The sequence below is a fragment of the Sorex fumeus genome, unplaced genomic scaffold, assembly GCF_029834395.1.
Source record: "Sorex fumeus unplaced genomic scaffold, SorFum_2.1 ptg000061l, whole genome shotgun sequence".
NCBI classification, from domain to species: Eukaryota; Metazoa; Chordata; class Mammalia; order Eulipotyphla; family Soricidae; genus Sorex; species Sorex fumeus.
The window spans coordinates 28,642,266-28,654,502 of record NW_026606118.1 but is presented as its reverse complement, the minus strand read 5'-3'; the positions used below and the strand labels follow the sequence as shown (position 1 = coordinate 28,654,502).

Genomic DNA, 12,237 nt, shown 5'->3' with positions numbered 1-12,237 from the left:
CATTGAATGGTCATTGAATGGTGGTTCTGCCATTCTATTGGTCATACAGATCAACCGTGATGCAGTGGGGAGGGATTAACCAACGGGGTGAACATGAAGTGGGAGATACTGAAGTGGGAGATTAAAGGCTGATCACCACAGTGTGCCTTTTTAATGTGCAAGTTGTGTATTTAAATTAGCTAAATGTGGAGACTAATTTTATTATTTGTTTTAAACGTACTTACACATTCACATACATGAAGAAAAACTGAAAAGTTCATACCAAACTGTTAAGAGTGGTGTGCTGTGTTGTTGGATGGCAGGCAGGCAGTCTCAGTCACTTAATTATAAAGTTTTCCTTTCACATACCATTGTTGCTTACATGATTAAAAATAATAAAATACATAAAATGTTCAAAACGACTGTATTTCCTTGTCCAGGAAGCCTTCTCCAATATGCCTGTCGGGGAGGTCTTATTGTCCTCCTTGATGATCCTGCCACAGGACCCCACTATAACATGAGCATCACTGAGTTATCTCATGCCCACGTGAGTGTGGAGGAACTGAGCTAAGTGCTCTTTTTTGACTCATCTGTGGCTAACATACTTGTATCTGTTTGTTGAATGAATTTATGTCATACTGTCAATAGTTATTGAGGAGTTCCAAAATAATGACCCCCCAATAGGTCAGAGAGGTTTTTGACATTCAGATTTGTCTTCTTTAGTTAGTTTTTCTACTAACCATAGAGACTTTTATTGGGATGTGGTATTAATTTGCTGTAATGAAAGCCCTAATGGAAAAGATTACATACACTAAAGTGGGGGAAATGTAGTGTTTCATGCTGCTGTAGGTTTCACGTATTAAGTTTAATATTCTTGCCTAAATGAGAAGGGTATGAGAGCTGAATCAGCCCTAAACTTTTTACCTAAAGTTAGTATCACAAATGGAAGCAATTATTATTACTGGAAGAAATGAATCATCCTAAAACTGGGTCTGTGCAGAAAAAAATTTCATTATATTACTTTAGGGCTGGAGCGATAGCACAGCAGGTAGGGCGTTTGCCTTGCAGGCAGCCAACCCGGATTTGATTCCTCCATCCCTCTTGGAGAGCTCGGCAAGCTACCAAAAGTATCCTGCCCACATAGCAGAGCCTGGCAAGCTCCCCATGGCATATTCGATATGCCAAACATAGTAACAAGTCTCACAATGGAGTCGTTACTGGTGCCCACTCTAGCAAATCAATGAACAAGGGGACGACAGTGCTACAGTGCTATTACTTTAGGTGGCCTAAAGCAACCCTCCTTTAATTGTAATGGTCCCCAGAAGCAGAAATCTGTTATTTGTTGAAGCCTTTAAAAAGTACATCTTCAAACTTTTTGAGTATACTTTGAATATGCTTATACCACACATTTCACATAATTAGAATTGTTGCTTCAGTCATTATTTTCTAAAGAAAGAACATCAGCGCTTGACAAACAAGAGTCCCCAGAATAGTCAATGGTGTGTAACTATAGCTATTAGCAACAAAACTCCAAGAGTTCCCCCAGGGAACCGGAAGCCGGGGGTTTCAGTAGAAAGCTTTCCAATCTTTCAGTGCTGTCCCTGGAAAGTTGGCACAGTGGGTCAGTCGCAAATACTTTTTCATGCCTACCTATTAGGCACAGGGAGCTGACTCTCCCCGGCGCGCGGCACTCTGTTGGTGATGAGTTAAACTCAAGCTTTCTCACCAAAGAGTATCCGGCAGTACTAAACTGGTCAGGGTGAAGAATGGTGCTGTAGGTCCTTGATGGAAAATAAATTTCTTTTCCTGCTGCTGTAATAATTGTGGCCTATCAACTGTTGGGTTTAGCGCAGAGGTGGGAATATGGAGGAGAAAACAAAAGAATCGCTAGGAAAATGGCTCGAGTATTAGGACAGAGTGAACAGGAGGTGGAAATCCGCGTGTGGTGGGTGGATATGAGAAGTGAACGAAAGGAGGGGTGAAGCGCCGCGCTCTGGAGTGCTCCCTCTCCACCAAACCCTTGCCAAGTCGCCAAGGCTTAAAGCAGCCTGGAAACTCTTCTGGGTCGGCTTTCTGCGGGCCACCCAGGCTAAACCGATCCCCTTTGGGGGTGCTCGAGTTTACTCTTAGCCGGGCGGTACTTTCCAGGGGCTGATCATCAAGACGAAGAGCCACAAAAGTCGTGTGCCCGCCGAAAATAAGAAATTCTCTTTTCTCTTAACCAAGAGGAAAGTAAGTAAGATTCGGAGACCTGGACGCACACAGGTCCTGGCCAGGAGAGGTAGGGGAAAGGGGTTCTCTGCTCGCCACCGGGCAGGCTCCCGGAATCAAGAGGAGATCTCGGTCTGGGGTTTCCTTGCCCCGCTACGTCCTCTCTCCCCCCGCCCGCAGCCTCTAGCACAGCCGGTCCCTGCTCGTCCCCTGCCCAGCCTTCCCACGCCTTTGCTCTGACTACCCGCTCTGAGGGTTTCTGCTCTTTTTTTTTTTCCTTCTTCACCTCTCTGTCTCTGTCTAAACACCGTCCCCTGCTCCAGCCTCAGCCTGCTGCGCCCCGTCTACACCCGGGCCCTAGCGGTGCGCGTTAATTTCCAGGGCTCAGTCTGAAAGGCGCGAGGGCGGCCGCGCGTGGTGCCAGGAACGCCCCAGAGGCTAATCTTCGCGCCCCAAAACATTTCTGGACCGTGACCTGGGGGTCGTGGCTACTTCCTTCAATGTCCAGGTGCCTGTGCCCGAATCTAGAACATCGGGGCGCCCCTCACCGCTCACCGTTCTCTGGCACCGACGTTTCCCTTTTCCCTGACGCACAACCGGCCCCGCGGGAGGAATCGTGGGTGGGAAAATGCTTTTGCATCTGGGGGGAAGGGGCTGGGGGCGCTGTCACTTGTTGCAGCTAATGAACATTCCTGGAAGCGGGAGCGCTGTCGGTTCAAAAATCGGTAACGGTGTCCGGGACCCCTCAACGCCCTCCGCTCGGCTGGAGGAAGCACACCGGAAGGCACGAGCGGGCTGCTGCGCGCACTTGCGGGGACAGAAGGGGGCCCCGGGGCCCATGAGCGTGCGGCGGCCGGGCCCGTCCCGCTGGCGGCAGCTGCCGGGACTTGCCCGCGGCGGAGCGTCCTCCCTGACGCTGAAACCGCGCGGGACACAACCCATCGCGGCTCGTCACCTACTTACAAATCGCTGTCGCTAGGATTCCCGCCACTCCTCTCAGACCAGCCCCCCACCCCTGCCACTTTTCGGAGTCCCCCGCCCCCGTCGCTGCCTCCCCGGAGCTGCGGGGCAGTCGGACGCGGAGCCGCCAAGCTGCAAGGACGCCTGGTTTGAAGCCGCCCGTCGGCAGCCGAGCCGGAGTCCCCCTCCTGGCCCCGCGCCGCTGGGCGCTGGGCAGGCATCCCCGCTGCCCTCCCGCCGCGTCTTCCCGGCCCTGCTCTGCGCCCTCCTCCCGGCAGGTCCCACCGCCTCCTCCACCGCCGGGTGCGGCGGGGCCGCCACGATGCGGCGGCTGTGCCGGGGCCGCGTCCTGGGCATCTCGGTGGCCATCGCGCACGGGGTCTTCTCGGGCTCCCTCAACATCCTGCTCAAGTTCCTCATCAGCCGCTACCAGTTCACCTTCCTGACCCTGGTGCAGTGCCTGACCAGCTCCACGGCGGCGCTGAGCCTGGAGCTGCTGCGGCGCCTCGGGCTCATCGCCGTGCCCCCCTTCGGCCTGAGTCTAGCGCGCTCTTTCGCCGGGGTGGCCGTGCTCTCCACGCTGCAGTCCAGCCTCACGCTCTGGTCCCTGCGCGGCCTCAGCCTGCCCATGTACGTGGTCTTCAAGCGCTGCCTGCCCCTCGTCACTATGCTCATCGGCGTCCTGGTGCTCAAGAACGGCGCGCCTTCTCCAGGGGTGCTGGCGGCCGTGCTCATCACCACCTGCGGCGCCGCCCTGGCAGGTGAGCAGGACCGGCGCGGACCCCCCAGCCCACCCCAGCCCGCCCGGCCGAGACCCCGGGGTTCCCTGAGTGCCACGGCTCTCGGCCCAGAGTGGGGAAACTGAGACCGAGAGAAGCCGGGCAGTTGAAATGTGGTCACTCGACCGGCCCGCGGCTACTGCTGAGACCCAGCGGAGCCTTCCCGGGAGGCGCTCTGGGCTCCCCCACCCCCTGCCCTTTGTCCGGGCTTCAGACCCCCGCCCCGGCTCCCGGGGGTCGCCCTTCCTGCCTCCCGGCCAGCCCTCTGCTCCCTTCACTCCTTCCTTTCACCCGGACCCGTGGGAGAGTCTCCTGAGCCCCGGAGCTGGAGTCCTCCAGCCCGAGCCGGAAGGAGGGGGGCCGTGAACTTCCTGGGGTCACGCGGGGCTGCAGTGGGTGGGAAACGCTAGGAGCGAAGCTCATCTGGGGTCTCCAGCCGTGCGCGGGGGCGTGCCGCGGACGGGAGGCAGAGCGAACCGGGTCGGGTGCGGTTCGGCAGCTGGACGGAGACGGGCTTCTTTTGAGGGGGAGAGGCGGGGCGCTGGAGACTAACTGGGGCCCGGAGAGGGGAGAGCGCTCGGCCCTCCCGGAGTTAGCAACCACTTAGCTGGGGCACCTTGTCATTTCTGGCGCTCCGCAGACCCTACAGGAGTGTCGCGTGCCTGCCTGACCTCCTGCCACTGGGCAATCCCGGGCGGGCATCGGGGAGGAGGGCGTGCAGGGGAGATGCATCTGGTGCGCACCCGCCCAGGGAAACTGTCTGAGCGCGGCTCTCGGGCCGTACGCACCGCCGCGCAGAGCCAGGGCGCGAACCTCGGCTGCTTCTCACTCCGACGCGTAGCCAGGAGTGAACGCCCTCGGTCAACCCCGTGTCTTCTCTGTTTCCTCCCTGCCCTGTCTCCGCCGTCCTCCTCGGGTGCTGCAGGAGCCGGCGACCTGACAGGCGACCCCATCGGGTACGTGACGGGCGTGCTGGCGGTGCTGGTGCACGCAGCCTACCTGGTGCTCATCCAGAAGGCGAGCGCCGACACCGAGCACGGGCCGCTCACTGCGCAGTACGTGATCGCCGTATCGGCCACCCCGCTGCTGGTGGTCTTCTCCTTCGCCAGCACCGACTCGATCCATGCCTGGACGTTCCCGGGGTGGAAGGACCCAGCGATGGTCTGCATCTTTGTGGCCTGTATCCTGATCGGCTGTGCCATGAACTTCACCACGCTCCATTGCACCTACATCAACTCAGCGGTGACCACTAGCTTCGTGGGGGTGGTGAAGAGCATCGCCACCATCACGGTGGGCATGGTGGCCTTCAGCGACGTGGAGCCCACCTCTCTGTTCATTGCTGGTGTGGTGGTGAACACCCTGGGCTCCATCATTTACTGTGTGGCCAAATTCTTGGAGACCAGGAAGCAAAGCAACTACGAGAACCTGGAGACAATGCAACCCCCGGGAGAGGAGGCTCAGCGGAGTGGAGACCAGCTGCCATTCGTCATGGAGGAGCTGCCAGCAGAGGGTGGCAATGACGGGTCAGAAGGTGGAAAGGCAGCAGGTGGTTCGGATCCGCAGGGTAGGCAAGGGGCACCGGGCAGCCCCAGCGGAGCCCCACTGGTGGTTAGGAGCGCTCAGATGTCCGATGAAATGAGCAAGAGGTCATTGAAGGATACGTATCTCAACGTGTGGAGGTTAGTTAGGGGAACCAAGTACATGAAGAAGGATTATTTGATAGAAAATGAGGAGTTACCCAGCCCTTAAAAAGGAAACGTGTGTATGTATGTATGTGTATATATATATATATATCATATATATACATACATACACATACACTTATTTTATATGTTACAGACAACGTATTTCGATGAGGGCCCCATCCTATTTACTTCTGTAGGGAGTAGGGAAGGGAAGCTAAGAAAGAAATTCAGAGGGACAAAGGTGCAGCAAATTAGCACCTGTTTGAATTATTTATCCTGAGTTTCCCTGAGGCATCACAGAGACAAAAGAATGAGGTGGAAGTTTAAGCTGCAGACTCCTGGCACATTGGATATTTTTGTCATTATAGCTAAAACCAAGTACTTGCATGTATCAAAGTCCCTCAACCAGTCCTCATTCAAAAATGGAGTACAGAATCCATCCACAGCTCAAAGGTTACACACAGGGCATATTTTGATGGTAATCAAAATTACAATCTTTGTGGCCATCTGGTCAAAGATTATTTATTGACATGACATCTATAGACTTTTAATTTATGTTTACTGTTTATAGGTATTTGAAATACTATGTTTACTCTTTTTTATTTCTTTTTTAAATAAGTACTACATTATTCTATTACATATACTAGTAGAAAAATCTTAAAGCTCTTTGGAAAGTTGTTAGTTTTAATCATGAAGTTGAAGGTTGGCTTTGGTAGTTATAAAATATTTTAAGAGTTGTTTTGCTTCATGTTATTTATTATGGAATGGCACAACCCTATTGAATATCAGTTTGCCTGTATCTGATATTCTTTCAAGCAAATGCAGTAGTGGAACTCTCATTCATGGGGAACTGAAGACCAGACAGAAGTGAGATCATCCTGTTTAAGCAATCTCTTCCAAGTCTTCTTGCACATCCATGTTACAAAAAGAGCAACTGACTGCTATATTCACATTATGATATTTTTCTATCTTAAATTTGTCAAAATAAAGTATGAGTCTATATGCTAAAACATACATTGTTAGAAGTTTTTTTTGCAGCCACATTCATGTTCTATTGTTGCTGTTAGGTCATGGATGCCTTCTACAACTCGTGTCTACTATCTGGTAAGTTCCACTCATCAGTGACATCCTAAATTAGCAGTTTAGATCCAAACAATGACAATAACAAAATGCACTCGCCTACCACAACAAAATGCACTCTTTAAAAAAATTTTTTTTTATTAGTGAATCACAGTTACAGACTTAAAAACTTTCGTGCTTGCATTTCAGTCATACAATGGTCGAGTACCCATCCCTCCATCAGTGCCCATTTTCTACCACCAATGGTACCAGCATCCCTCCCACCACCCCTCCCCCGCCCCCTGGCCCCTGCACCCCATCCCACCTCTGTGGCAGGGCATTCCCTTTTGCACTCTTTCTCTCTCTCTCTCTCTCTCTCTCTCTCTCTCTCTCTCTCTCTCTCTCTCTCTCCTTTTGGATGTTGTGGTTTGCAGTAGAGGTATTAAGTGGCCATCATATTTGGTCTAATAGTCTACTTTCAGCCCGCATCTCCCATCCCAAGCGGACCCTCCTAGCACCCTTTATTTGGTGGTCCCTTCTCTATTTGAGCTACCTTTTCCTCCAGCATTTGAGGCTGGCTTCTAAGCCGTGGAGAATTCCTCCTGGTACTTATCTCTACTGTTCTTAGGTGTTAGTCTTTCATTCTGTTACTTTATATTCCACAAATGAATTGCACTCTCTTTTTTTAAAGAAGAAAATTATAATAAAGTCAATTACTTTTTCATGCTGCCTTGCAAAAACTATCCGATAGCCAACTTCAGTTAACATTGTTTGGAGTAAATATTTGAAGTCATGGAGTGGGGACAATTTCCCATCTTCACCCCCTATGAGAGATTCTTAAAGAGTGAAGGCTCTTGGAGCATTCTAAGGTTTTCAGATGGTCGAATCCTGTATCTTTCTTTTCAAGAATCAAAACAAAAGTAAAAGCAGGGGCTTTTAGCTTTATCATTTTGACTCCAGAAGCTGATGAGCAAGTTTAATTGTGGTGGTTGATCATCCTGGCAGAATGGCTTTCACAGGTAATTGATTGTTCCTAGAGGTACCACAACAAGCCACTGCAAATATAGGAGCTGCAGCTGAAAATGGTTGCAGTTGAAACCTCAGATGGCTGCTTTTGGAAATGGTTAGCTAGGGTTATAATGACTTCTTTAAAAGTAAGCATTAATTGTAATGTCAGCATGTCAGAAAGTGGTGTTCTATGGCAACTCTGAGAAGCTGAGGATTAATGAAAGCAGGAAACTTGAACAAAACATATATTTTCTGTTAATATCACTGTCAGATGAATAGATAGAATAATTATTTTTTCACTAAAATCTTTTTTGGTCGATTCACGTTTGCTTTTATTGAAAAATTATTAACTTTTTTTTTTGCTTTTTGGGTCACACCCGGCGATGCACAGGGGTTACTCCTGGCTCTGCACTCAGGAATTACCCCTGGAAATGCTCAGGGGACCATATGGGATGCTGGGAATCGAACCCGGGTCAGCTGCATGGAAGGCAAATGCCCTACCCGCTGTGCTATTGCTCCAGCCCCGAAAAATTATTAACTTTTTTTGTTAATAAATATGTAGCCATGTCAGAGTTCTTCAGAGAGACAGAACCAAGAAAATATGTATGTATATGTGCAGAGACAGAGAGATGACAGCTATAGATACAGAAATAGATACTACATATATATTCACACATAAATCTATGTGAATATATATGTATGTGTGAGACACAGAGGGATTTTAAGAAAGTGACAATTGTGGGGGTTGGCAAGTCTGAAATATGTCAGGCTGGCTGGCAGTAGTAAAACTCAGGCAGGATTTCTATGTTTTAGTAAAGGCAGAATTGCTTCTGCTTCTACAAGCTTGTCTTTACTTCTCAGGCCTTCAACTGATTGGATGAGGCAGACTCTTACTGTGGAAGGCAATCCCCTTTATTGAAAGTCTGAGATGAGACAGATTTGTTAAATCTAACAACTGTGTTACAATACCAATCTGGACTACTATTTGACCAAATGACTGGGCACCAAAACTTAACCAAGTAACCCTAAAGTCTCCATGGAAGCTAAAAGTCACACGACAGATGGGATGGAACAAGGAGAATATGATAGATTAAAAAAAAACAGTGATCAAGCATGAAAGTTCTGTTGTATCCATTGATTTGAGTAAGACTTCACATGGAGCAAGAAAGTAAGTCACCACTGGGACAGGTGAATTAATTCTGGGGCTCAGTCACAAAAGGTATGAGTTGGATGCAAGCTTTGCTGGCTTCCTAATCTTTCCTTCATAGCCAGTAGGATTTGAGTCCATCCAAGGGCTCAGATTCAGCCTGATCTTTGGGCCCTAGCCAGGTCTTAGGTCAGGCAGGAAGAAGGCTTCTAAGGCACAATGGGAGGAAAGTCCCCGCTATTGCTTGTCATACCCATTCTTGTGTCCCACTTCTGACAACTCACATCATCCTGTATTTCTGAGATTATATCTCCACCTTGTGCTCAAGTGTGTGTGGTCCCTGCTTTGACAAACTTATTATTGAAAGGATTAATGAAAGCCACAAACTTGAACAAAACATATATTTTCTATTAATATATATCATTGTCAGATGAATAGATAGAATAATTATTTTTTTCACTGAAATCTTTTTTGGTTGAATATACACATTTACTTTTATTGAAAAAATATTAACTTTCTTGTTAATAAACATGTAACCATGTCAGTGTATATAATAATCTTTTAATTAATAAGAAATTATTAGTTTTCAGGATTGAGGTCTGTCCATCCTAACATAAGCTCTCAGCTGGGCTCTGTCAATGGAACACAGCATGTTACCAAACAACCTTTCCCAAGACCTTCACAGTCCTGGCAATGCTGCCTGCGCCTTCCCTAAATGCTGCCTAGGCTCTGTTATTAATTGAGGCATAGATCAGGCAGAAACATCAGGGAAAATGACTGTCTGGACTGTGGAAGTAAGAAGGCGTGTGTATATCCAGGTGGATTGCTATGCTGGATCTATGTCCCAAACTTCTGCAAGATTAGCTGTCACTCAAAAGCAGTCAGGGGCCCAACCTGTATTACTTTCTGATTAATAGAACTGCTTCATGAAGACAAAGCTGGGTGGATTCTAGAAGCCCTCTGTTAATGTTTTTTGTTGTTGTTTGTTTGTTTGTTTTTTGCATTTCAATTTGGGAAGTTTTTACTCACCGATCTTCAGGCTCACTAAGACTTTCCCCCTTGGTATGCCACATCTGCTGATGAGCCCACCAAAGGCAATCTTTGTTTTCCATTGCAATCTTTTATTTTGCTTTGGAACCATACCCTACAGTACTCAGGGACTAATATACTGACTTGGTGCTTTTGGGTCAACTTCCAGCAGTGCTCAGAGGATCATGCAGTACCAGGGATGAAATCAAGGTCTCCAGCAAGTACCTGTTCCAACTTTTGAACTAGCTCCTTAGCCCTATGATTTTCTTTTAAAAATAATAAAACAGGTTTTAGCATTTCATTTTGCCTACTTTTTAAAAATCTGTCTGCTATTGCATGTTGTCTGCTTTCCCACTAGCGTCATTGTCTATTAATCATAGTTACTACAAATTTCATGTCTGATACATTTAGAACTTGTATCCTATCTGACTCTGATGCTTGGTTTGCCTTTCACACATGTTTTTGCCCCACTATTTAACATGTCTTATAGTTCTTATTGTTGTTGAATACCAGACGATGTATAGAAAAATAGGAAGCTAGGTCAATGTTGATTCTAGTGTAAAATTTCAATTGAATCTGTCTGGAGTTAATTTCTGCTTAATATTGTTGCTGCACTGCTGGTACCTAGAGGCTTCAAATTCCTATAGATCCTTGTTTTTTGCTGTTTTCTTTAAGCTCAACTGAGGTCTCCTGGCAATGTCACTCTATCGCTTGTAATTATCACACTCTTTCTACACTAGAGATAGGGGAGAAGAAGTGTCCACAGTCTTTTTTATTAATCTGTCTTTAGTGGCTTTTGTCCCCCTTGTGACCTCTTGGGTATTTCTTAATTTTTCCCCCTCCTAGGCTTTAGGAGCCTAGAGAACACTATTTTCCCCAAATGATAAGAAAAATGTCTCTCTAGGATTTTAGTCACACTAATACCCAAGAATAGCTGAAATAAGTACCAGTAGGTTTACTCCATGGCTTGGAGGCCAGCCGCATATTCTGGGGGGAAAAGGCAGCTCAGATAGAGAAGGGAGCACCAAACAAAGGGTGTTGGGAGGATCCTCCCAGGATGAGAGATGCATCCTGAAAGTGGACTATAGATGGAACATAATTGACACTCAATTCCTCTTTTGCAAACCACAGCACCCAAAAGGAGAAAGAGAACAAAAAGGAATGCCCTGTCACAGAGGCAGAGTGAGATGGGGGACTTGGGGGGTGGGAGGGATGCTGGGAGCATTGGAGGTGGGGAATGGGCACTGGAGGAGGGATGGGTACTGGATCATTGTATAACTGAAACCCAAGCACAAAAATTTGTAAGTCTACAACTGTGCCTCATGGTGTTTCACTAATAAAAATTTTAAAAAATTAAAAAAAAGATTTTAGTCACAGAAAACAGGTCTTTTTCTTGAAGAATCCTTTGGACAGTTTTGGCAATGGTTATTCTTCCCTTCCTCCTGTCAGAGTACCAAAGTTTCTTGGAAATCAAGTTCATGAAACTATGGGTACACCCTTAAAACCGTGTCCCCAACAGTTTCTCATTAACTTGACAATCCCTATTTAGTATCATGAAATTAATTTTTAAAATATCATTTATGTATTCCAATTTATACTCTGATGGAAATTTCTGAATTCACCTGTTTGTCCAGATTTGGGGGTGGTAGTTTAGCCATGTTAAACATTAGTGCTCTCATGTGTCCTAGAAATGTTTGTTTTTATTTGTTATGAGAGTGACAACTTCCAAGATCTTCACGTACTTGAACTCCAGTCAGACAATTTGACTGAGAATTTGTTTGTTTGTTCATTTTGGGGTCACACCTGGCAGTGCTCAAGGGCTGACCCTGGCTCAGTGCTCAAGGGATCAGGCAGTGCTGAAGCTTGAACCTGAGCATCTCCCATTAAAACATGTGCACTATCCCTTTGAACTACCTCCAGTGTCTAAGTGTTTTAAATATAGCGGTTCATTAAATTTTCACAATAATCGTATACGTTGGCATTACTGTTATAGCAATCAAACAAGAGATAAGCCAATGTATGGACAGGCTAAAGTAACTTGTCCTATAATTGGTAAAGTAACTAGTCTTATAGTTGGCAATCTATAAGATTTAGGATCTATCTCCAGTGCCCATCTTTCACTTCCATTCTCTCTTCCTCCCTGGAAGAAGCATTAAATATAACATGAGAAACTGGAGATGGTAGAAGTAGTGGCAGACAGGTCCAGTGCTTGTATATCCTGCAATTCAGTGAGGAGGACTCTGGTTGTACCCAGAATTTATTTATGAAGTATTCAGAAAGGAAAAGGTAAAGCTTTATTCACAGAAACAATGTGTGTGTGTGTGTGCACGTGCGTGTGTGTGCGTGTGCGCGTGCATACAGTTGTAGGTACTAAGAGATG

At 47.4% G+C, this 12,237-nt stretch overlaps 1 protein-coding gene across 1 annotated transcript; it reads left to right on the top strand.

The window, feature by feature from the left end:
• Positions 1-3,019: 3,019 nt before the first annotated feature.
• Positions 3,020-5,696, top strand: SLC35D3 (solute carrier family 35 member D3). The gene is made up of 2 exons (XM_056126196.1): positions 3,020-3,911; positions 4,855-5,696. Exons 1-2 carry the CDS (start codon positions 3,473-3,475, stop codon positions 5,676-5,678), a joined length of 1,263 nt encoding a protein of 420 aa, XP_055982171.1. The 5' UTR covers positions 3,020-3,472; the 3' UTR covers positions 5,679-5,696.
• Positions 5,697-12,237: the final 6,541 nt, after the last annotated feature.

Bases quoted from the DNA above. Each gene is read 5' to 3' on its own strand.
- SLC35D3 (XM_056126196.1), top strand. From the start codon at position 3,473: ATGCGGCGGCTGTGCCGGGGCCGCGTCCTGGGCATCTCGGTGGCCATC. The intron at 3,912-4,854 runs GTGAGCAGGACC...CGGGTGCTGCAG, and splicing joins CTGCGGCGCCGCCCTGGCAG to GAGCCGGCGACCTGACAGGC.